This window comes from Lepisma saccharinum, chromosome 8 (genome assembly GCF_977018435.1).
Source record: "Lepisma saccharinum chromosome 8, izLepSacc3.1, whole genome shotgun sequence".
Classification (NCBI taxonomy): domain Eukaryota; kingdom Metazoa; phylum Arthropoda; class Insecta; order Zygentoma; family Lepismatidae; genus Lepisma; species Lepisma saccharinum.
This window is the reverse complement of record NC_139236.1, coordinates 51,871,004-51,897,285: the sequence shown is the minus strand read 5'-3', so window position 1 is coordinate 51,897,285 and position 26,282 is coordinate 51,871,004. Positions and strand designations below refer to the sequence as shown.

Sequence of the window (26,282 nt, the reverse complement as noted above, 5' to 3'; positions counted from 1 at the left end):
TTAAAAATACAAATGATATTTCAGTTCTCTCTGTTTTATTCATCTGTATACACATACAGATATGGCACTTGAATCAGAAAATAATATTATGCATTGTTACTATTAACAAGTGTAGTTTGAAAAGTTTGATCCTCCCCCCCAACTAATAACACTATGGAATTTATAAATGAGCTATTAGACCCGCGTTCGAACCTCAGCGAGGGAGAACTGGAATTATTTCCACCTGTTCAAGCACCTCAGGTGCCCACCCAGCATCGTATAAAGTGGGTACCTGGAGGAAACTCTGGGGCCACATATTTATGGTGAATAAAAGATCAAGATATCTGTATAAAAACCAGGTGCACATTTTGGGATTATCAAAAGCAGTAGATAATAAGACATTTCAGTGTTAAGATGCTGAATAAAACCTTAAATTTGGTTTTAAAAGTACACTTATTTCTCAAAACAAAATTCCCCATCTAACAGCACATTTATTTAGTAATCAGATTACTAAGTTTATTCCTGTGCAAAGGAGTTCATTTTTGCTTCTGAAATATTTATTTACAGCAGAATTTTTCAATTTTTCATGACTTGCACAACTCTCAGGATAATTCAGCCTACAGAAAGTGTTACGTCAGTAAATAAACTCTCAACTTCATGTTTAAGAGTTAACTTCGTATTTCGCAGTTCATTTTGAATAATTTCGTGACACAACATGGTAGGAAAGTGCACCTCACACCATACAAAACATAAAAAATGATCATTACAGTGAGTTACTTTACATTATGTATTTTAGTCAAAAACGAAATATGCATGCAAATTGTGGCAAAAAACTTGAGTAACTGAAAAGTAAGTACAGGAAAACCTCGTTAATACGAAGTTCAAGGGACCAAAAAATGTCAACTTCGTATTAAACGACTTCGAGTTATCCAAACTTTTCAAGATGGCACCTGTTTTCAGGTGTAAATAAAGTAGAGTATAAATTCCCCCCACAAAGGATGTTTTATACTTGGTGGTAGCTCAGAAAATAAGCTTTATATGTACTATATAATAATATTCTACGTTTTAAAGAAAGTGTAAAAAATGTTACACAAAATGAGAACACGGAGCTTAACGCGGACACAAAGATTCCATGGAGACGGTTAACACCATTTATCCTGCCTAGTTATACAACCGGTTATGCACGGGATGCATGTTGTGGCAAAAAGTCTTTTAACAAACGGTATTTTCTTTTAATTGTGCAAAATCGTTGCTCTTCCACCAAATTCTTACAATTTTAGTTCATAAGAAACCCGTTTGCACGGAGACCTAGGGAAAGGAAAACAATCTCGTTTACTGCAAGAAGTGAAACTCGGAAGAATCTTGACGGTAGTCACTGGCGCAAGCAAGAGATGGGAGATAATCGGACAGAATGAATATTGGATTTTATGTGCGTTCACTAGAACATTGTCCATTACAGGATTAACTGGTAAGAGAAGATTCTGTTGGGAGAGAACAACCTTTCCCTGGCAAAAAAACAAAAAAAAATCGGGGCTGTAAATTTCGTTCTGGTTCGGCTGTTAAAAAGACATCGTAAAAAAAGTCACGTATTCTTTGCTTCAGTTAACTTCATAATCGTCCCCCCCCCTCCCCCTTTGCAGGGATCAGTTCAAACTCTTCCTCAACTTGCATTGTAATCCACTCTGAAGAAGTAAACACACAACTTGCGATCTGTTTGCACAGCGCACTCAATAATCACTCCAGTTTGGATCCCACTTTAAACTGTATATTTAATCCCGCTTAACTCATCAGCATAAAATGAACTAAAAACAAGCTTTACGAAACTTGTGTATTTTCAGATTAATCGACAATTTATTGTAGGGAACTTTTATCAGCAGTGTGAAAAAAAATGATCCTTGTATTACCTTTTACCATGCAACAGACAATAATACGGGCAATATTTCCTATCCAGACAGCTGCCTTCAAACAAGAAAGAGGGACCTGAATTCTGCAATTATCGCATTACCATGCACACCAGTGGCGGATAATGAGCTGTTGTAGGAGATGGAAGGGGGTCACTTTTCTTTTACTTATCATGCGGTTTTTGTTCATTTTGAAGAAGGTATTCAGAACTGTTTGCTTTTTTTTTTTAGATGCCAAAGGAAAGGAGCCAGTGTGCGAACACGAGCAAGAAAATTGTGGCCGAAACAATTAGCAAGGGATAGCAAAAGGGGAGTAGTCACGCAGAGAACAAAACACTGTTTTGGCAAATTTTATCACCGGCACATTTGGGAAACGTATGAAACGGGAAACTGGAGTTGCAACATACGTAAGATCGACACTTTTGCGGGAAACCTAGATAACAACGCATTAAGCGGGTTGACGATCTTTAGTTGGCCTATGCGGCTTTGATTATCTGTAACAGTTTCCCTTTTTTTATGAAATTCTACAGGGCACACAGAACATGCTTTTAATGAAAGTGGTTACCGGAAGTTGTCGGCTACCAGGCCAAAAGTTGCTCGCTCATGGGAAATTGCTGTATCTCGAGCTCAGAGCTAGACAGATGGGTGAGCCTTCCAGGCGCCACGCGTCTTGTATTTTGGAACATTCGTGCGATCTTATCTCGCATTTCTCATCTAGCACTGGTGAATATTTCCAAGGTGGCGCATTCAGTGGGGAAAGATTGATTGATTTGGTGTTTTAAGTCCACTATTTGCACAGGAAGGATAATCGGGACTGGACCTACAGTTTAAAGTGGGATCCGAACCACTATGAGCCTCCACCGGGAATCAAACCCGGGACCCCTTGATTACAAGGCGACGACGCTACCACTGCGCCATCGGGGAAAGAGCTTGACCACCCATGCACATTGACAAAGAATGTCAATGTCCAGCGGGCATTTCGAGCTACTTACCTGGAGTTGTCAGCAGCTCTTAGGACAAGGAAACATGTCAAGGTCAAGTTAAAATAACGTCCAAGCTCTCTCCACATTCGATCTTCTCTTGTCGACTTACGCAGGTGTCTACTTCGAATTAAGCGAAACCAGTTTTGCGGAAGGGTCTTGTAAACAACTTCCTATTAAAAATTATCCATATTTCGATTTATCTGTACTGAAATACATTATAAATCCTATCTTATCGGCTGGGGAATGGGAAGAACTTCGGATTAAAGGGTACTTCGTATTAACCAATATCGTATTAACGAGGTTTTCCTGTACATGTCTAAACTGGACTTCAGCTACTTAGTGAATTTTAGAAAAATCATTATTTCAGGTAATTTTGAAAATTGTCTGATGTTGTGAATATATTTTTTCATCGTTACATGTAAAACAAAAACATATCAGCAGGAAATAGTGGTTTAAGAGTAATACACCATATATATGTTACATTGCATAATTTAGGGGGAAGGCTGATGAACATTTTCAAAATGCATTTTTTAAATATAGTAACAATACATACCTATATTGTTGTCATTCCAGTATGTCATGTTAATACAAATGAACAAAAGAGATGGAAATGAATTATCACCTGTAGTTTTCAAGAAATAATGTGTTAATTGTTGCTATGTGGTGATGGTTAAAACTAGCTATCCGCTGAAGGTTAAAATCCCACTCTATGTTGTGTTACCATTCAATGCAGAAATCCATAACTCTACACACTATGATGCATTAAGTATGAAAATAATGGTCAATATTGCAAATTCAATTCTATATTGATGATTAGTATCACTTCCTGGATAAATTAGCCAAGAGCAGCAGGTTAGGGGAGGTGAGAGGAATGGAATTAAAGGTAAAGGACAAGGAATTGGAAATGGCTTTATTTTAAGGTATAATGCCAGCATTCACAATGAGTGACTGAGGGGGAAAACCACACAATACAGTCAGTTGGGATGGCAAGCTGATGGATTTACATCTTACGTTCCCTGCCTGTTTCTTTTCCTTAAAAAATCTAACCTGGTTCTATTTCAAAGCCATTTCTTGAAACTCTTCCCTCCCATTTTACATGGTTCCTGCATCTTGAATTTCAATCAACCCAATTTCATAAAAATTAAAATGGAAGGTTAAAAATAACATGTATGATGAAAATAAATGGCTTTATTAACATCCAGTAACTTTACTTCACAACAGCTTTTAGAATGATGTTGAAGCCCACATGTACAAGAATATAAACAACGATTGAGCATGATAACATTTCCACTTAAACAAAATTGTGATGATACCCACTTATGTTCCAGCTTATATTAAAGCTTGACATTTGTTTCCAAAGGGAAGCATATTTAATTGGTTTTTATACAACCTACACTTGCATAGAACGCAAGTGCCTCAGTGAAAAGAATCAATGTTCACTGTTAAAGCACCATGACTGAGTAATAGTTTCCATCAATTATTTTTACTTCTCCCTTACACATTGTTTTGGGAAGATGTGCAATTTGAACTGAACCTCAAAGGTAAAACTATTTTTTTAAAAAAGAGGAGCGGGGGTGAGAGGACAGCAGAATATAATACTATTCATTTTAAAATCAAAAAATACTAATGTAGATCACATGTAAGAATGTATATAATGGACTACAAAAAAACTCCCCCAACACACACCTACCTCTAAACTGCATTTTGAATCCGTATCACACAAACAATATTGGATTTGAAACTAAATCAACATCACATACATATTTATGTGTAACAAACAATATTATGCTCATAAAATAAACAATATAAGATGACAACCTTATATCCGACAAAACAAACAAAAGGACCAGCATTAACAAAATTCCACATCTTAAAAATATGGAAACCTCTAACCTCAATACATAACTTGTAATAAATTTCCTGCATTTTAAACTATAGATCTAGGCTAAAACAAACAACAGAAATTGTTTTCATCATAACTGAAACACTATATGTAATGAAGGTTGGCAAGACATGTTGGAAGAGGAATGTTATTAGAAAAATGTTTCTTCTGCAAAACAAACCCAATGCGAGCTATAACTATAGTTTAAATTCTATAATCGCAAATTTATTGTCAATCATAAAAGTGAAAACAGTCAACTATGAACTTAAGGACACTGTGAACATCATATTCTCATATTTTAAAAATATTAAGTACTTTCACATTTCATTTTTCTTCCTGCTTATTAATATTTCTGCTTTCTAGCTTCATACAATGTTAAAAACATCATTTATCTAAAAAAATATCCTTCCTCGCCACTAATTACTTAAAAATAAAAGTGGTTTTGCAAAAGGAGGAAAAAATTTGCTGGTACAACTTGCAATTTTTTTAAAAAAAAGGAACACAGTAAAATAATTAGAAATATACTGTTGATGTTTGCAAAGTGCTCTCTCCACTTTAATAACTATTTTGAAAGTTATAAACGGTACCAAAAATTGGACTTACATTGGCAATAACAACCTTCCACATCTCAATATAGTATTTCATTACAAAACTAGTTTCTAATTCAATTGCAAGTTTCATAAAATACCTTGATTTTGTTCTCACATCAATTTTGTGGCTTGGGAAAAGAAAACAGGTGTTGATGGTACCACTATAAAATATGAATAGTGTTGTCATTTCGAACATTTGAAACACCAAAAAAGGAAACGTACATAAATATTTAAGTACAGGAAATAGATTACTTTAATTACCTGTACATGCACTGCAAATCAGCTGCCTTGTAAATAATCAGTCAGATAAGTTATACAGTACCATAAATGTATGAGAATCGTCCTTGCTATTTAAGTGTACGGCAAATCTGCCTAAAATTGAAAGTTGTAACATTCCTATTAATAAACTTTGGGTCGATAGGACACAGAGCACTCCGTAACCTGCCTCTGCCTTTGCCTTTAACATCTGGAGGAGAGATTGCAGTTAGGAGCTGCATTAATTGTGTCATGTTCTCTACACTGGGTGTAGGATGAGAATATGTTACCTGTTGTACGCTTTCTCTGCTAACTGATCTGGAAACACCATGGTTTTCATCAAACTCTGCCTCATCATACATATCTGGAGTTAACGTTATGAGATTCCTCGGATTGATTGTTCTCTGCAAGAGAGGTAAGGTATACATATATTAATGACAAAGACATACCTACATTGAGCTATAAATTACTCAGCAAATTTAATGCAGCTGAGCTGATACCATTATATTCCCACCGAGAGAAATAATTGAAAATTTTCTCCCCACAATGTTGAGGCAAAAATAATGAAAATTGCAATATTTTCCACAATACTTAGACACTGATCCTGCCAAACACCAGAATTTTAGAAAGTCGATTTTCTGTGATTTGCACAACTCACAAGGTAATTCAGTCCTCGGAAGACCTTGCATCAGTAAATAAACCCCAAAATTCGTGACAAAACCTGGCAGCAAAATGCACCTCACATCTTTCAAAAACATGAAAAATTAACATTACAGTGTGTTACTGTATTTGCACATGTGTGTATAATGCGCATCATGGTTTTTGATGGGGAAAAGTGACAAAAAATTATATCTCTTATATAATGTGTAGTACAATTCAGGTTCAAGAAATGGCTTTCTTAGTTGTAGCTGTTGCTATGTTGATGAAGAGTGAATGACATCATACCTATTCAATATACAATGAGTCACCTGTTGCTGTGTGGACCAAGACGAGAATATCCTGTTGTGTATACAATTAGTCACCAATCCATACCCCACCCCCGTCCTCCACATTGCATTCCAAAACATTCTTCTATAACTACTTTGCTTTTTCTGTAGTAGAAGAGACATCAAAATGTGAAAAGGGGGGGGGGATTATACTGCTGTTTTCAAATTGCAAGTTCTGCAGTATATGCAGGAAAATGACAACAGGCCTGTGGCTCGAAAATTCGACATGGTGAGGCAAGTATAAGAGAATAGTGGAAGCAAGAAAAGTTGAAGGCATCTCCATCCAAGAAGTGGGCTTTTCAGAAGTGGAGAAACAGCAGAAGCTACATAGTTATGTTATGGATTTGCAGCACTCAGGAAGATATTTTCTATTATTTCTCATGTGGCAAATACAGACGTTAAGCATCCAGTTTGTGGGGAGATGCCTGATCGAATCCTGCCACTTTTCTCAGTTCCAAAATGCTCCGATACAAAGTAAAAAATCCCCGTGGTGGAGTGGGTAGCACATCACATTACGATGCCAGGAGTCCCGGGTTCGAATTAAGCCCTGGGCATGGGTGTATGTGAGTGTCCATTCATCAATTTCATCGTGTCATCACTCATCCCCATCTTCGCAATTAGCCAAAAGTGGCAGAAAAGGGAAGTAAAATAAACCAAATCAATAAACAACAAACAGTAAAGTGAAAAATCATGGGAAATGACCATTTCACTTTCATGCATGTTTCTTTATAAAAATATCATTACTAAAGAAACTCAATCTTGTAACTTGTATTTGCAGCTGTTGTTATATGCAGAGACATGATGAAAACATGCGTGGTTTCATGTTGGCTGTTCGAATTATTCTGTGTATAATATGTAGAGGTACATATTTTTGGTAAATAAAAAAGCAAAATTTCGGTACAAAAACTGAGTCAATTTCGGGTTCAAAAGCGGTAAATAAAATAAAATATCGGTGTTATAGCGGTGAAAAATTGGATTAAAAGTGGTATATAAAAAGACATATTGGTTTCAAAATTGTGAATATAATCCTAAATTTGATTTAAAAACTACACTTATTCCACAGAATTAACATTTCACTTCTAATAGCACATTTATGTAGTTATCAGAGTACAGTCAACTCTCGATTCTACGACCCCGGGTATAACGACCCTCTCGAAGTAACGACCCTTTTCCCGGGAACCGTGAAAAATTTAGAAAAAGATAGAAAAATTTGAAAAAAAAAGTTGAAAAATTGAAGGAAATCGGCCGAAAAATGCGTTGTTTTTTCCCCCGCTCATTTCCTTTACGAGCGCTCTACCGCTCACAATTGGGTCTGAACTAAAAATAGACACCATATGACAGTTGTATTATTTGATTAATTTTGTACTCGAGTGTATTGAGGTAGGATCGTCGCTGTGACGTGGTAGACTACCTCAGAGCTCCTCATGCCTCGCGGCTCGAGCGAGGTGGAAAGGGGGCGGTGCTAGTAGTTGAAACGGCAGATCGCTTGACGTCGGACTGGGTATCGAGCAGTGGCTTGACGTTTGTACGGGGTGTAATACCTGCAATTACGTATTCGTATTGAATAAAGAGTAAGTCAAGGAAACTGATTCTTATTACTTCCCGTCGTCATAAGTATGGCGCAAGAACAGGAGGACTCGATCGTCTACGTCGTTAGAATCTGGTTGTAGCTGTTAGATGGAAGAATTCAACTTTTTCGTCTGTGATGTTGGAACGTAAGTACTGAACTTTTTCTATGTGGAAAAGAAGAATGACGAATAACTTTATCGCGCTGTGATTGTAGCACCGAAACTATAAAATAGTTGTACTGAATACTGCGACTAAAATTCTTAGCTAGCAGTAACGGAAATTGAAAATGGCTACAAAAAAGGAATTGGAGTTTCTCTTTAAACAATTTGAAGCTAGACTCGCGGAACAAGTTAGTAGTGTGAAAGCTGATATTAATAGTGTTGAAGCTAATGTCAAAGCTGATATTAACAGTGTTGAAAGTAACGTCAAAGCGGATATTAATAGTGTTGAGGCCAGTGTAAGTAATGTAGGCACCAGCATAGGTCTCTTAAGGCAAGACTTCGAATTATTGGAAGCACGAGTCGAAAAGAAAGTGTCTGATAATTTGGTCGAAACAAAGGAATGCGCCCATGAACTAAAGGAACAAGTGGTCAACTTGAGCACGAAATTGGAAGAGAAGATAAACGAGGTTTCTGTTACGTGTGTAAATCAACATAAAAAATTGAGAGAGGTTTTCGATTCTCATGTAAAACAGGTAGAAAATGAATGCGTAGAAATTAAGAAAACACTCGAAATAAATCAAAGGAAGTTTGAAAGTTTAGTCAACCTTGTACATGGAAATGAAAGTAGTATGAAGGAGTTGTTTAATAACATTAGTGGACATGAAGTTGCTATTGCTGAGTTGAATAGTAAATTTAACGAAATTAGTGTTAAGTCTGGACAAACTATTCAAGATCTAAACTTGAGCGTTCAAACCGTTCAACAGAAAATATCTACTAATGACATTACTGTTAAGGGTTGCTTACAACAACTTACAGAGATTACTAACAAATATGAGGTTCTAGATGATAAGCTGGAGAATATTCGGTATCAAGTTAGAGATTTAACGAATGATTTTTCCATTTTAAGAGTAAGTGCTGAACCGGTAAAATCTTCTTTAGGATTAGAAACTAGAGTACAAGGCTTAGTTAGTCCTGATGTTCCTAGATTGTCTGAACAGCAAAGGGAAGCAAGGAAAGCTTCTTTACCCATTGAAAAAACTGAATATATCACGTTTAGAAAGCAAAGACCATTACGTAAAGGAAAATCTGATTCAGATGTAAAATCTTCTAGCTCTGAAACTAAAGTTCAGTTAAGGGGGCTTAAACGTAAATCTGTAAGTAGCTATAAGACAGGTAGAGTTACAAAAAGCATGTCAAGAGATAAATTTCATGATAGTAGTTCGGAAAGTGGAACTGATCACAAAAGTAGTAGTTACAGAAGGAAGTTTGTACCTAGTACACTTAAGTACTCTGATCTAGATAGGTTACCTAAATTTACTGCAACTAGGATGGATTATTTGGCGTCACAATTTCTTCAAGAGGTTGAGGATCGCTTGGATATGTTAAATGTTCCCAAAAAAGATTACATGAAGTATGTACCAATGCTTTTGAAAGGTGTCGCTAAAAATTGGTTCTCTCAGGAGAAACTACACATTGTAGATTATAGTTCTTTTAAGGTTCTTTTCCTTAATGCCTTTGAAAGTGCATCGTGGAAGTCAACATGTCTTGCAAATGTCTTGTGCAAGAGATACAGCAAAGAAAGTAGACAAACTCTGTTAAATTATTTCTGGTCACAGATTAATTTACTTAATTCCATTCAACCAGACATGCCAGAACAGCAAAAAACTATTTTAGTAGCCCAACAGTTACCAAATAGAGTTAGAGAAGCAATCTTAAATCAACCTAATATTAGTCTTGGTACAGCTGCGGAATTGGTTGCGCGTCATGAAGCTCTGTATGCAAGTGCTGAAGGTGAAAGTAGGAGAGATGGAAGGCCTGTTGGTATTAGACAAGTACAAGTTGTTAATGAAACTAAAAGAAATAATCAATCTAGAGTAAGCAATATGCAAAATTCTAATACAAGCCATGAGACTAATGTAAGGAATTCTGGTAATTTCAGGAGATATGCCACTGATAATAATAGTAGTAATGATAGTAGATCTGGTCAGAGATATTGGAGAGTAAACCGTTTTCCATATTCTGGTAATAACTATAGAAACAGTAACTTTCGAGGTAGATACAATTATAGTAACCAAAATCGTATAAATGCTGATAATAGTAGACCTAGGTATAGAAATACTAGTACAAACACTGTGTCACACGATGATGTTCAAAACAATCCTCAAAGAAGTGAACCTAGATCTAGTACTAGGGAAGAAATAGAAAATGGTAATGGTGGGACTTCACTTAGGGTGAATGCGCCCTGGTTTGTGCCTGAACAACCTTTAAACTAGATAGTGAGTCTATTGTTATTGTGACACAGAATAGCATAGACGAAGATGAGAATATTGTGTCAGTAGCCAATCTTAATACTGAAGATTTAAGAAACAAACTTTGTAATGAAAATTCTAGTAAAGCAAACGGTGAATCATGCCTTAAAAATGTATGTAGGGTAGATATTAATTTTTATGAAGACTTGTTAGAAGACGAAGCGAAATATAGTTCTAATAATTTAATGTTACCTGTAAACCTCAGGAACAAAGTCAAGAATACAACGTCTATCTTTGCAAATATTAATGGGATAGAGAGTAAATGCTTAGTAGATAGTGGTAGTGACATTTGTTTGATGTCAGAGAACAAATGGAAAAGTATTACTAGCGAAGTCACCAGACCTAAATTAGAGCCAATAGAAGATATTATTTTGGTTGACTATTCTGGAAAAAGAAAACAGAAAGTACTTGGAAAATTTTGTGTGGATATAGAAATTGAAGATATTATGTTTTTTGTTCAGTTTGTTGTCGTCAAAGATTTGACAGTAGACATTCTTTTAGGTTTAGATTTTTTGTATAATGTAGAGGCTCTTGTAAACTTCAAGGAAAATTCTTTATTGTTACACACCAAACAAGGTGAAAGGTTAGTTAAATTATTACCTATATCTTGTCCAACTTTTGATGTGAGTGAAGAGGCAGAGAGTAGTTGTCTTAATGTAAAACAAAAGTCAAAAGAGGAAATAACTGTTGCTAGTGTAGAAGATCTTAAATTAAAAGCTATGCAAGCTGAAATACTCGGTGAAGATGAAAAGAACCAACTGTTTGATTTGTTACTTGAATTTAGGATGTTGTTTGATGAAAAACCTGGTTTATGTACTAAATATGAACATCATTTTGAATTAGATACAACAGAACCTTTAGTTTCTAAGCCATATCGAATACCTTATCATTACAGACAAAATGTTAGAGATCATATTCAAAAATTACTTGAGTGGGACATTATAGAACTTTCTGATTCACCTTATTTAAATCCACTAGTAATAGTTCCTAAGTCTGATAAAAGTGTAAGAGTATGTACTGACTTCAGGAATATTAATCAACACCAAAAAGTTAGTCAAATTAGACCAATTAATATTGAAGAGGCATTACAAGGATTTGTTGGTAGACCATATGTATCACTGATCGATATGTCCTCTGGATTTCACCAGATTTTGTTGTCGGAGTCATCTAAAAAGTATACTGCATTTTTGTTTGAAGGTAGACAATACCAATACAAACGTTTAGTATTTGGTACATGTAATGGAGTACAAGCATTTACGATGGCAATGACCAAGGTATTAGGCGACATTCTGTCAGAGAATGTTATCATTTATGTTGATGATTTATGCATTAGAAGTGAATCTTTAGAAAGTCACATAGAACATTTAAGAAGTGTATTTTCTAAATTAAGAGAGTCTGGTATGACTGTACGTCTCAAAAAGACATTCCTCTGTAAAGAAAAGTTATTGTACTTGGGTCACATTATTGACAAAACAGGTATAAGAGTAAATCCAGAAAGAGTAGAGGCTATTCTCAACCTTCCTACTCCGAAGGATGTAAAGACACTTCAAAAAATAATAGGTTGTTTCTCTTGGATGAGAAGATTCATTCCAAACTTTGCTACCATATGTGCACCTTTATATGAATTGTTAAGGAAAGGTAAGAAATGGATATGGACTAAGAAGGAACAAGAGAGTTTTGATTTGCTCAAACAAGAAATTTCTAATGATGCTAAACTATTTCATCCTGATCTTAATCAAAGGTTTTATGTCCAGGGAGATGCTTCTTTACTTGGCATCGGAGGATATTTGTATCAAATAATTGATGGCGAGAAAAGAATAATAAGTTATGTAAGTCGTACACTGAAAGGTTATGAGAAACAATACACCATAACCGAGCTAGAATGTTTAAGTCTTTTATTTTGTATTGAGAAATGTAATCAATATCTTTTGGGTAAAGAATTTACTTTAGTTTGTGATCATAAGTGTCTCACTTGGCTGAACCATTCGAAGAATTGGAACCCTCGCTTATTGCGTTGGTCCCTTCAACTTCAAAAATACCAGTTCATTGTAGAATACTGCAAAGGATCTGACAATGGCCTAGCGGACTTATTGTCCAGACAATTTTCAGAATCAGAGCCGATTTTGATGCACATCAACAATAATGTAAGGTTTAAAAATGAAGTATTGGATATACCTGTAGAGTTTTTAGTCCAAGAACAGTACAATGATAAGTTATTTCAACCTATTATTGATTATTTGAACAATTGTGAAAGTGTAAGTGTAAGTTTACCTCAAAGGTGTAGAAATTGGAAAAAGTTTTATAAAGTATGCAATGGAATTTTGATGATAAGAGATTTTCACTTTGAGAACATCTGGAAAATATGTATACCTCAATCTTTAGTTTCGGTAATACTGAGGAATTATCATGACAATATGGGCCACTTTGGTTGTGAAAAGGTACTCAGAAGAGTTAGGAAACTGTACTTTTGGCCTGGTATGAGAAAAGGTATTCTGAGTTATATCAAAGATTGTGAACTATGTATGAGAACGAAGCCGAGTAGACATCCGCCCAAGGGCATATTCCAACAACATTGTAACCAAGGTGAAACTATTTTGTTTTTAGATATACAAGGACCATTAATTAAAGGTTCGCAAGGAGAAAGGTTTCTTCTAACCTTACAAGATGCTAACACTAAATATCTGTTCGCTTATCCAATGAGGTCAAGTACAGCCAACAGTATTGTAAAAGCCTTGCTAGAAGGATATGTCAGGCATTTTGGCATTCCACACAGGTTGGTTAGTGATAACGCCACGGTGTTTCATTCTAACAAATATGTGGACACTATAACAAGCTTAGGTATAAAATTGGCGTATACCCCAATATATCACCCTAGTTCTAACTTAGTTGAGAGAATTCATTCCGAACTCAACCGGCTTATGCGTGTTTTTTGTAAAAACAAACACAAAGATTGGCCAAAATATATAGATGTAGTGGTAAACTTATTAAATGATAGTGTACACACACAGCTAGGATTTGCTCCCTCAGAGTTACAACTAAACAGAGATCTTAACTCATGTATTTTGAATCATTTTAATTTACCGCCTAATGAAATTTCTCTGTGGAAAGACAAACTATACATGGCTTTTGTAAAAGGTTTCCAAGCAAGGAAGAGAAAAAATGACAAGTACAACTTACAACAAGAAAATAGACCTGAAGTTAAAATAAAAGACCTGGTATTTGTAAAAACACATTATCTTAGCAGCCTCCTAGAAAATCGCACTAAAAAGTACTGTGAGGTCTATGAAGGCCCGTATATGGTAATTGACAAACAAGCAACTAATGTATACATTGTAATAGATTTGAAAACTGGCAATATCAGTGGTAACCATCACAGTGATAATCTAAAAATCTGGAATTGTACCGTTGAAAAGATAAGTTGTTATTTAAGCCAATTGGAAAAACTAAATCCAAAATTGTACAAACATTTGTTTTGGGTAGATCAAAGAAAGATTTAGATTTTGTTTCAAATTATTTATATTTATTTGCTATTTTTATATTTTCTTTAACATAAATGTTGTTGTATTGATTATATCCAGTATATTTGATCATGATGTATACCAGTTTAACTGTAACTACACAAAGTATGAGTGTAGATAACATAACGATGTGTAAATTATAAATGGGTATTTTATTTTGTAAAAATTTCACTTGAAGGAAATTTTTCTCCCAAGAGAGGGGAGTTATGACAGTTGTATTATTTGATTAATTTTGTACTCGAGTGTATTGAGGTAGGATCGTCGCTGTGACGTGGTAGACTACCTCAGAGCTCCTCATGCCTCGCGGCTCGAGCGAGGTGGAAAGGGGGCGGTGCTAGTAGTTGAAACGGCAGATCGCTTGACGTCGGACTGGGTATCGAGCAGTGGCTTGACGTTTGTACGGGGTGTAATACCTGCAATTACGTATTCGTATTGAATAAAGAGTAAGTCAAGGAAACTGATTCTTATTACTTCCCGTCGTCATAACCACCACACCATGCTTGAGTGATATCCAATAGCACTTGACCTCTGCCCTCCCCTCCCTCAAGCGCACCAATGTTACCCCGCACCCGACGGCCGCTACCCAACGCGCCAGGCTTGTTTTGCCACGCTTTCTCTTGGATACGCGAGAAGAGAAGATCGAATGTGCTTGGATGTTATTTTAAATCGACCTTGACTTATTTCCTTGTCCTAAGAGCTGCTGAAAACTCGCGGGGAAGGGTGGGAGCAGCCCGAAATGACTGCTGGACTTGGTCTTTGCCAATGTGTATGGCAGGTCAAGCTCTTTCATCAATAAATACACCACCTTGAGAGATAAGATCGCAGGAATGTTCGAAAATACAGATGTGTGGCGCCTGGAAGTCTGGCCCATCTGTCCAGTTCAGCAGGTTCCCGTGAGTGAGCAACTCTCGGCCTTGTAGCCGACAACTTCCGGTAACCGCTTTCATTCAAAATGTGTTCTTTGTTCCCTGCAACACTTCATAAAAAAGCGAAACTGTTAGAGATAATCAAAACCACATAGGTGAACTAAAGATCGTCAACCCGCTTAATGCGTTGTCATCCAGGTTTCCACAAAAGTTTACTTCGATCTTACGTGCATCATAACTCCCGTTTCCCACTTCATATGTTTTCCTAATTGTGTAGATGTCGTAATATCTGCTAAAAAAGTGTTCCGTTGGCTTACTGACTTCTCCCTCTTTTCCTGTCAGGAAACGTAGCGGGGGGGGGGGGGGGGGGTGCGATGCAGATTGTTTCAGCCACGATTTTCTTGCTGATGCGGGCTGATTACAGGCGAGGGTGGAAAAGGACCCATCCCTCTTCCTTTCCTTTGACGTCTAAAATGGGGCAACCAGTTCTGGATATATTCTTGAAAACGAACAAAAACCATAGAAGTAGTAAAACAAAAAGGGACCCCCCCCTTTCCCCAGCTCATTCTCCGCCACTGGTGTGCACGGCAATGTTGATAATTGCAGAATTCAGTTGTTTTTTTTAAATTTATTTATTATATATTTTTTTAATGCTGTTGTCTGCATAGGAAATATTGCCCGTATTATTGTCTGTTGCGTGGTAAAACCTAAAGCAAAGGTCATTTCTTTCTTCTTTACACTGCTGTTAAAAGCTCCGTCTTCGACAGTTGCGTTATCTTTAAAATGCTGGGACTTTTCTCTTCCGCCACCTGTTGCTCGAACTTCCAGCAGGTCTCTTTGTTTTTACGATGCAGCTGGCGCCAGTGTTTTGTCTAGCGTCTGCTACGCTCTTGATTGCAGATAACAGCGATGACTCATCCAGCGCGAAGAAAAAAGTTATTGTTTTGAATCTCGCAAAGCTGTTTTGATTTGAAGATAACGAAATTGGATCTCCAGAAAGCAAAACAAGAGTTAAAATAACTTCATGTTCTGCCCCTTCTGATAAGCACAACTGTAAATTTAATTTACCTTTCTTCAGAAACATTCATGTGGAGTAAAAAAAAAAGTGTGTTCAATGTAGGAATGGTCGCTGAGACTGATTAAAAAGACATTATTCAAGGGGAAAACGTTTGGAGGGGTGGGTGTTTGACATCGAGAATACTCCTAAATCCAACATTAAATCGTCCATTAACGTGAGAGTAAATAACGATCTACCATTTTGATATGTGAAAATGCGCAGTTTCATAAAGCTTGTTTTCAGTTCATTTTATGCTGATGGGCTAATCGGGACTAAATATACAGTTTAAAGTGAAATTCAATTCCAAACCCGAATGATTATCAACTGCCACGTTGTTTAATGACCTGTCCTACAATACGCTTTGGGTGAAAATAGATCGCAAGTTGCGCATTTCCTTTTTCACGCTGGATTATAATGCAAGTCAAGGAAGGTGTTTGGACTGCTCCCTTGAATGGGGAAGGAGGGTGAATGAAGTTGGTTGAAGCATAGAAAAGTGACTTTTTTTTTTTTTACGATGTATTTTACACAGCCGAACCAGAACGAAAATTACAGCCCTGCCTTTATTTTTTTGTCTGGTACCTAGAGAGGTTGTGTTGTTTCTCCCGAGAGATCTAATCTTACCAGTTAATCTTGTAACAGACAATGCTCCAGTAAACCCGTATAAAATCCAACATTCATTCTGCCCGATTATCTCCCGACTTTTGCTGGCACCAGTCTGACTGGTGTCAAGATTCTTCGAGTTTCGCTTGCAATAAGCGAGAGATTGTTTTCCTTTCCATAGGTCTCAGTGGAAACGGGTTTCTCATTAACTAGAATTGTAAGAATTTCCTGGAAAAGCAACGACTGTGCACAATTGAAACAAAGTAACATTATTTTAAATTCTCTTTTGTGAAAACTTTTTCATGTTCTATTTTCCTTCTCACAACACGCATCCTGTGCATAACAGGTTGTATAACTACCAGGATAAATTGTGTTACCATCTCCTAGGCATCTTTGTGTCCGTTTGAGCTCCCTTTAAGCTGAAAATTGGTGCAAATTCCAATAACGACCCCTTCGAAATAACGACCCTTTTCCCGGGAACTGTGAAAGGTCGTTGAATCGAGAGTTGACTGTATTAAGTTTATTTCCGTGTAAAGGAGTCAATTTTTGCTTCTCCAATATTAACGGCAGAATTAATCAATTTTCCGGGAATTGCATAACTCTCAGGATAATTCAGATCTCAGAAGGTGTTGCGTCGGTGAATAAACCCTGAATTTCGTGTTTAAGAGTTAATTTCGCTCTTTGCAGTTCATTTCGCATTATTTCGTGACAAAATATGGTCACAAAATGCATCTCACACCTTTCAAAAACATGGAAAATTAACACTACAATGTGTTTTTTCAAATTTCGTTTTTTCGTTGAAAACGAAATATGCATGCCCCTAATAATATGTAATTCCTAACATAGTTTGACATGGGTTCACTCTCTGTGAAAACGATATCTAATTTGCTCTTCTAATCGAAGTTTATCGACTGACCTGGTGAATTCCTGTTAACTTCCTTTTTAAGGTATTGTAATTAGCCACCTGGTTTTCTCGGATTCCAGTCCAGGCTTCGTGCACCTGAGAGCGGGATCAAAAAGTAATGCTGGGAGCATTTGCTTTTTCTTGGCATCGTCCCATTCATTTAATATAGACAAACTTTCTATATAAATTTAATAATATCTTCACCTGCCATGCCTTGAAATTGCATACCCTCTAGCATGGCTGGTTGCATGGAATTTAATTGTGCCATTCTGGTTTGTGGATTTCAGACCAAGATTTCACTCTGCTGTTCCTTTAGTACTTTTTTATTAGAGGTCAAAATTGGGTTTACCGTTGGAGTAGAGGCTTCGATGGGAGCAGTTTCATTTAAATTGAAATTTGTAGTTCTTTCTGCTGGCTCGATTAGCTGGTCAAAGGTTTCATCTAATTCGTCCTCCCATTCTAATCTCGACATCTATCATGGCTTAGTACAATGTTTCTCCTCGATGACTTTTCAAGGCAAAGTCCGCGTACAACCTTACAGATTATGTTCTTGAAATGCATGCGTAAGGCGGTGTAAAATGACAAATTCTTAATTCTGATAAAATAAAATATAAGTGTACTTTCACTTTTCATGCATTTTGAAATGAAACTTGTGAAGATTCAGGTGTGTACTAATTCTGAAATCTTAATTTATTTTGATGTGAAATGAATTAAAATCCTGCACCCACACCACGTAATGACTAGGGGCATGCATATTTCGTTTTTGACGAAAAAACGAAATTTGAAAAAACACATTGTAGTATTAATTTTTCATGTTTTTGAAAGGTGTGAGATGCATTTTGTGACCATGTTTTGTCACGAAATAATGCGAAATGAACTGCAAAAAGCGAAATTAACTCAAACACGAAATTTAGGGTTTATTCACCGACGCAACACCTTCTAGGTCTGAATTATCCTGAGAGTTATGCAATTCCTGGAAAATTGATTAATTCTGCTGTTAATATTGGAGAAGCAAAAATGGACTCCTTTACACAGAAATAAATTTAATACTCTGAAAACTACATAAATGTGCTATTAGAAGTGAAATGTTAATTCTGTGGAATAAGTGTAGTTTTTAAATCAAATTTAGGATTCTCGTATTCACAATTTTAAAACCAAAATGTCTTTTTATATACCACTTTTCATCCAATTTTTCACCGCTATAACACCGATATTTTATTTACAGCTTTTGAACCCGAAATTGACTCAGTTTTTGTACAGAAATTTTGCTTTTTTATTTATCAAAAATATGTGCCTCTAGTAATGACTCTTTTAATTTCCTAAAAAAAAATGAAAAGAACTGCAGCTCCATCCACCTACCATACCCTTCGGTATTTGGGATCGAACTTGGGTAGTGTAGCTCGTTCATCATTCGTCCCCAACTAATGGCATAGTTGCTGTTTATGGTAAGCTTGATGGTAAGGTGCGAGAGGTGATAACTACACACATATGAATGGCAAAACACAACACTTGAATTTTGTACCCCAAGGATTGGATCAACATGGTAAATGGAAAAGTATACCTGTCTCTGCCTGTGATGGAAATCCTGTGGAGAGCAATTATGATCGTAACTGTTCTGTACATCGAGAGTTTGACTTGCAACTTGTTCTTTTCTCGTTCAATTGTAGTTCTGCCCCTCTCAATGTTCGCTCTAAAACTGACTAATGACCTCTCTCCTCCCAGATATTTATTATGATCGATTTTACTACGCAAATGCAGTCAGTTGCCTGTGGCCTCGTCCTGGTTTCACCTGTTTACATGTTTACGCCGCTGATGACCAGGAAGAGCTTAGGTAATGACATTGTATTCCTGACTGTTAAGTTCCTGTCTGGAAAATAATAACCAGTGTCTGGGATTTGGAGCTGTTTTTAATCTAATATATTTTCAATATTTGAGGATTATTACGAATACACACCAGTTTTGGGGGGCAAAAAATTTGGAAAAAAGTTAGCATCATACATGAGTAAATACAGTATTTTACATTTTGGGTTTCACCAAAAACGAATAAAATTTCCTGGATTATGCACATTTGCAAATTTTAAGTTGTTTTTTTTTCATCTTGGTCCCCTGGTTCAGTGGTAACTTATATTTTGATCCAACTGGTCACAAAAACTCAGACTGAAGTCAAAAGATAGGTTTCTGGAGTCACTAAGCCCAAGAAAGCACCCAGTTTGAAGTCAAGCGTATCCTATCGTCACGTATCTCTCATTTTCATTTTCGAGTTACGTGTAGCTAGGCAGCCTGACAGGAAGTATAGGAAAGTGTTAACTTCAGCACCAGCTCAGCGAAAAGCATTCGCCAATATTTGCAAAGGAAAATTGATGAGAGAGAAAAAGGGGAGGAGTTTTGATGAGGAGGGAGGCAAGTTGGATCTGGCTCGGGAGAGGGAAGGGAGTTGGGCTTGAGTTTTGGAAGAGAACAGGAGAGTGATTCGGGGTTTTTGAGTTTTGGAGAGAGGAGAGTGAGTTGGATTTTGAAGGAGATTGAGGCTGGATTCAGACTTTCAGAAACTTGTTTGGAAGTGGTACACAGCGAAGCTGAGTGACAACATAAGAGGCTAACGTCAGCAAGTGAGTGAGAGTTTAACTTGGAAACTCATTGGTCTTCTCTTCGAGAACGAGACAGGTAATACGCTTTTCTCTCAAGCCAACCTTGCCTTTGCAGTCTTTAGGTCATTTTAACCGAAAATATGAGAGTTGCCATTCAAATAAAAGATTGTGTAGGTTAAGTTTATTAAGGTACCTCCGCAGATAGAAGATGCAGCCAAGCGAGAGCTTACGAGCTACCGCTAACCCCCAATAGAATAATTACTTTCATCTAAAAGGCTCCAGGTTTGATCCCCGTACCTTCCTTTTGTTCACCAGTGTCTCAAGACGTGGTGCAGGTGCGGAATTTCATCAATTTCTATACGAAATGTGATGAAAATTAGCGTCATTTACCCCCTCCCTAACCCAACGATTTGGCTTTTCTTTTTACACAAAACCCCTTTAACAACAGGAGATTCACCCTTTCTTCCAAATTAGAGTAATCGTGCACTACCCACTACAACTAATGTTATTTCAAATTGCATGCATTGAAGCTATCTAAATTTACATTGGTGAACGTGAAACTCTTAAAAGAAATTGGCAGCGACGATACGAATGTTAATTATGTAAGATGTTGAAATTTGAGTCACTTCCCACCCTGATAGGCTAATTACCCGCCGCAATCACGCGTAATACAATGCGGAGGAAAAGAAAATATAATGTTTTCTTCCATAACTGCGGGCGATCTGGGTACAGCCCTGCGCCCTAGCTTCGTCGCGGTTGTCCGCGTCGGGCTGGAACTATTGTATCGGGAGCGTCCGTCATCCCGCGTCGCGGAAGGTGTTGTCGGACTTTAGGGAGGCCCATTTTGCCAAAAATGCGGCCGGCCCAGGGACGTCCTTGGACGTTTCCCTATCGCTTCGCTCCTGGTAGCGCTGTGGTTCGCTCGCGAACCCGGTACCCTGGCTATGACAGATCTCCCATCTGGAAACTTTTCATCATTTCCAGGACTTAATCTACTTTTGAAAAGTGCAAATTCAAATTTGATGATCCTTTGACGCAAACTTTAGATTGAATTTTTTACATGACTTTTGTACGTGATTTATGTGATAAGTGATATAACAGTGCAGTAAGCTACAGAAATTATGTGAACGAATTTTTTACATTTATGTTCCCGATAATTTTGCTCAGATCATGTTTCAGTTTTACCTTTCATGTCTTTTAATTAATTATATCCTTAACTAAAAGTGAATAGTGAGATTATCGCTAAGGAGGAAAATAACTTAGTCTTGACTCCGACTAATTTGTACTATGTATTCACTGAGTCCAGCGGCGAGTATGTTGAGTCGATTTGTTTTTGTTGTTTATTAATTCAAGTTCTTTAAAGTTAAAATTTATTTTCGTTCAAAACTGACCGTAACTTGTCGATGATCAAAAATGCATGAGCTATAAACTATTCAGATTATTGCCAAGAGGATATTAATTTTAAATAAATGTAGTTTTGGGAACGAACAAGGTCCTGCGGTCGACTCATTTATATTCGTAATGACACAATGCTCCTAGCTCCTCAAAGAAGGATGCTTAGCTTCAGGAGATAGTCGAGGAATTCACGAGTCAGTCGTTTTGCCTTACGTTACCTTAATTAAGAACTAAATTGTTTTATCAAACTATGTGTTGACATGTGAAGAAATGAAACGCTTATTATACTTCTGGCAATGAAGCAGCAATTATGTCCGCTACTGTACGCCGGTCGTACGTAGTTAGAGTGACGCTACCATTAGTTCAGACTATAAACCGCTCGATTAATTAGTGGATTCTGGTTTAGAAATAAAAGGTGCTTTAGTGATATGCATAAATAGGCCGAGAAATGAATAATGGTGATTAAAACGCATATATAGATAAATAAAGCAGTCTGCTATGGCAGAGTGTAAGATGTTTTAAGCCAATGAATAGGCTTTAGTGATATGAAACAGTACGTACACATATTATATATATATTTCTGTTTCAAGCACCCAAAAGTTAGGCAAAGCCAACTTATAATGATTTAACTGGACACAATTAAGAGAGCACGGCGCGGATGTTTCTCACATGTTAGCGAGATTTTTTTTGTTGATGTTATATTTTTTACCCTCTCTGAGCTATTGCTTTGATGGACAGTTGAATATTCCTCCTACGCATTCATTTTATAGCTCATGACAAATTTTAATACCTTAAATTTCATGTGTCTTTATATTATATATATTGTTCAAACTTGACGCGCAATTACGATATTTATATTTCGAGTTACGGCATTCATCAATATCAACGTTCCTTAGCGTTAATTAACAGATTTGTGCTTCCCTAATCACGACGTTAATCACTTACTCACTGAATAACAGATGCAAGTTACAGATTGTTTCAATTAAGATAAAATTCATTATCAATTTTCATTAAATAATTTTATAGTTTTGCGAATTTGTACCTATATTTAGAATTAATAAAGCAGAATCTTGTACGCCTTCCGGTTTAAGACCTCATCGTGTTTACATTCAGTCAGACCCTAAACCAGCGGAGGATACGTAGGAAATTGAGCAAGCACTAACACATGAGAACGCGTTTTAACAGTCACAGAGGTTTTGTAACATCATCTCTGTCCATCACAAGAACACGAATAACAGGCAACAGCTATTTGGGCGATTTTACGAAAAGTATTAATTTTATATGTGAATATTTATTGGTTATTAAACACATGGATGTACTTTAGTCAATTTATTTGCCAATTATGCACACTAGTTAGGCGGAAGAGTGTGACGTTCACAGGGCGACGTTAGAAGTTTATGCAATGCGCATTTATACAGTGAGATTTATCAAGTAGCTCCACATAATGAAGAAATGGTGAAAAATACGAAATAATATGTAAATGCGCTCAGTGAATACCATTTTCTCCAGTTGCCCAGGGATCCCAAATAACTGGTGAAAGTACCTTCTGCTATCGGCAGAATGGCGAAAATGTCCAGTCTGAATAAAGACTTTAGTAAATGTTACGTATATATAAATATGCAAAGCATATTTTAATAGAGACCCGTGAACAAAATATTTTCTTGACCCTTCGTGTGTTATAAAACTAGTAATGGCTGAACTATATTCACATAATTAAGGCATTATATTTTTTTCCCCTTTTTGCCCACCCACCCTACATATATTTAGTTCCAAAGAGAATAGTTGTAATTTGCATTAATATAAAAGAATAGGAAACGCATAGCTACGATATCCTTTTAAATATGTCACTATAGAGCTCATAGCACTCCTAATTAAAGAGAATTCAGCGCACTAAGTGGTCCAAAAAGGATTGCAACCTTTTTCACTTTGCATAGTTTGTTAGTAAATATAATATTATATCTTAATTTCCCGTCAGTTCAGATGTCATCATTTTCGGAAATATTTTTCGAAGCGTTTCAGTATTCGTATGTACTTTGCATAAGATATTAATAATAGCGATCCTTGCCATATATTTTCTTAATACGATTATTGTGTTCTCGTTTCCCGTGCTCCTAGCCTGCCGCGATGAATCCGAGCTGCAAATCAAGAATTTACCCCCCCCCCCTTTTCCTTTTCCACTCCAGATTTCCAGTGAAGCTTCGTCCCACCCGGCGACTCAAATTTCTTGCAAGTTAATTTCCTCCATTCCCTTTTACCGGAGTTAGTTAATTCCAGCAAACTCTGACGGCTGCGATTCAGCGTTCCCATACACCCAGTAACCTTGGACAGTTCCGGCCGAAGGTGAAAATTGATACAATGACAGGATTGCAATATGACAATGCACAATGGCTAACTCCGCTCCTTTTCCAAGGAACTGACTATGAGCAGAACAATACATCTCTTGTTACCTTTTCCTGACTTCGCATAATCTGTTGCCTAGCGGCGACTGTATTGCTCTCGCAGCCGGGAAAGATCGAACCATGTTCCAGCATGCTTAGCTTTTAGAATTTCCCCACCCCAGAATTTTCCCCCGAGAGTTATTCTGACGTCATGACTTTCTTGCACTTCGGATAATAACTGGATCCAGCGTTCGACGTCGAAACATCAATTCCAAGTTGGCACTTCGAAATCTTCATACATCTAAGACAAAAATTCAGTACTAATAATGGTGAACTGTTGTAGTTATTTAAATAAAGCATTCAGATATATAATGTAGTATGGATATGAGAAGTACTTTGACAATTTATTTTTGGTGATGAGATTGTTCATATTCGTCAATCAATGGACACGACAATTGAGATGAGGCATGTTCAATTACATTTTTAGTTTGTTTACAAATTTCTCTTCAACTAGTACCTAAGGGATACTACGTCATTATTGCGTCACTTCAATTCCTTTTACGTCACCTACATAATTAACATTTGAAGATAAATTCAAAAATTTGGTTCCGCTCATTTACTTTGTTTATTATCACCTCTTTAGATTTAGAGGCAATTAGTGCAATTTTGTTAGCCTTCGATCAATATTTTCACCACGTTTACACTCCCGTAATGGTAAAATAATGTCTCACATCGTGAACCTTCACATCTTTAGCATATCAGTTATTTCAAATTGATTTACATTCTTTATTGCCTTTTATTATTAGTTATTATATTTTATTTGACATTAGGCCCCATTTTTCGTGATTTTGCACCTTTATTTGAATGGCATACTCTGGGTTATTGTGATTTTAAAGAATGTATTTTGAAACCTTTCCCTGTTCCTTTTTTAATTGGCCACCTCATTCCTATCCTCACCTAATAATGTCTCGTATCTCCATGACGTCTACATCGCATAGCAGAGATTACCTGAGACGCCTTCAACATTGGAATTCTACGCGCCGGTGACCTTCTGAGAGCAGCTCCATTTACCATCGCCTCTCAGTTCGTGGAGTCAACAATTTCAGTTTTCACCCGGCATACATAAACCCGCCGAGTACTTCGCATTACCTCCTCGAACTCAGGACTGCACAGCGACCGTCGGCCGATGGGATTTGTGCCAGCCACCAGAGCACACCTACAATTTTGTCCCATTTCTACGCTCCGGCCCTCAAGATTCAGCGGAAGTACTGTCTTTATTTCCGCTGGAATTCCAGACAGAACTATATTCCAGCTCAAAGTGATGCAGTGGATGAAAACTTTTCCCGTCATGGGTCCCAGCCTACAAGTTTCAAGTGGCCAGAAGAAAACATGACACATTTTACCCCATCTTCAGTCTCCTTCGATTTGGTTATCATTCAGACGCCCGTACGCAGCAAGACCAGCTTTACTTTCATGTACGGTCCCCACCACAAGTGTGTTACCATCTTCGAGTGCAGGCATATGCAACCCGACAAGCACACCTACTTTAGCTGTTACTTCTACAGCGAGGCAGACTTTACGAGACTAGGTTCCCTAGTCCGGTGAACAGCATTCTCCCCTGGATGATGAATTCTACAGTACAGTTAGCAGCACAAATTAACCCAACTGTTTCTTCCTTCTGTTCACCCGCCGATCTTCAAGATTTACCCCACCCCTCATCAAACGTCCCTCACACAGAATTTTACATCCAGTGGTACAATCATGAACACTTCTCGTTCCTTAAGCTACAAAAGGACCGATATTCTCACGTGATGATTGGGATGTAAATTGTGACACCCTCGTTCCGGTTTTCGCAGTTGCAAACACTTTTGCACGGGCTCCAAGGAATGCAGTGGATCCTACACGCAAGTGCTTTCGCGTGTCTTCAGAACATTTCGGACCTTACATAGGAACTTTTACGCCATACAGCAAGGACTGTAGGATTTTCATTTTTTTTTATTAACCAAGATATACACATATAATGGACATTTGATTTTAATATTCCACTCATTATGTATTTGTAGTGGCCTAAGTTGGGTTTCTTTATTTATCACGTGTGTATTCAAATATCTACTCATATTTAATGGACGGTGTTGGACAATTTTGGTATTTTAATACGTAATGCAGTATAGCATTATTCACTATAATATGATATATTTTCAACAATCTTTTTTTTCTCATTTTTATTGGAAGATGGTACTTATATCTTCTATACATATATTATTCTCTCAGAGAGATTCAATGGACGGAGAAACATGCGTGTGCTTCGATACAATATACATTCACCAGGATCCTCTTATATTAGTGCAAATTGCCTTGCAA

The 26,282-nt window shown here is 37.0% G+C and overlaps 1 protein-coding gene across 1 annotated transcript in view; it reads right to left on the bottom strand.

Annotated features, from left to right (window-relative positions):
* Positions 1-26,282, bottom strand: part of tej (tejas) — a 125,503-nt gene that overhangs the window by 37,651 nt on the left and 61,570 nt on the right. Inside the window, exon 11 of the mRNA XM_083126642.1 lies at positions 5,881-5,994. Coding sequence (XP_082982768.1) covers positions 5,881-5,994 — 114 coding nt within the window. The remainder of the gene's footprint in view (positions 1-5,880; positions 5,995-26,282) is intronic.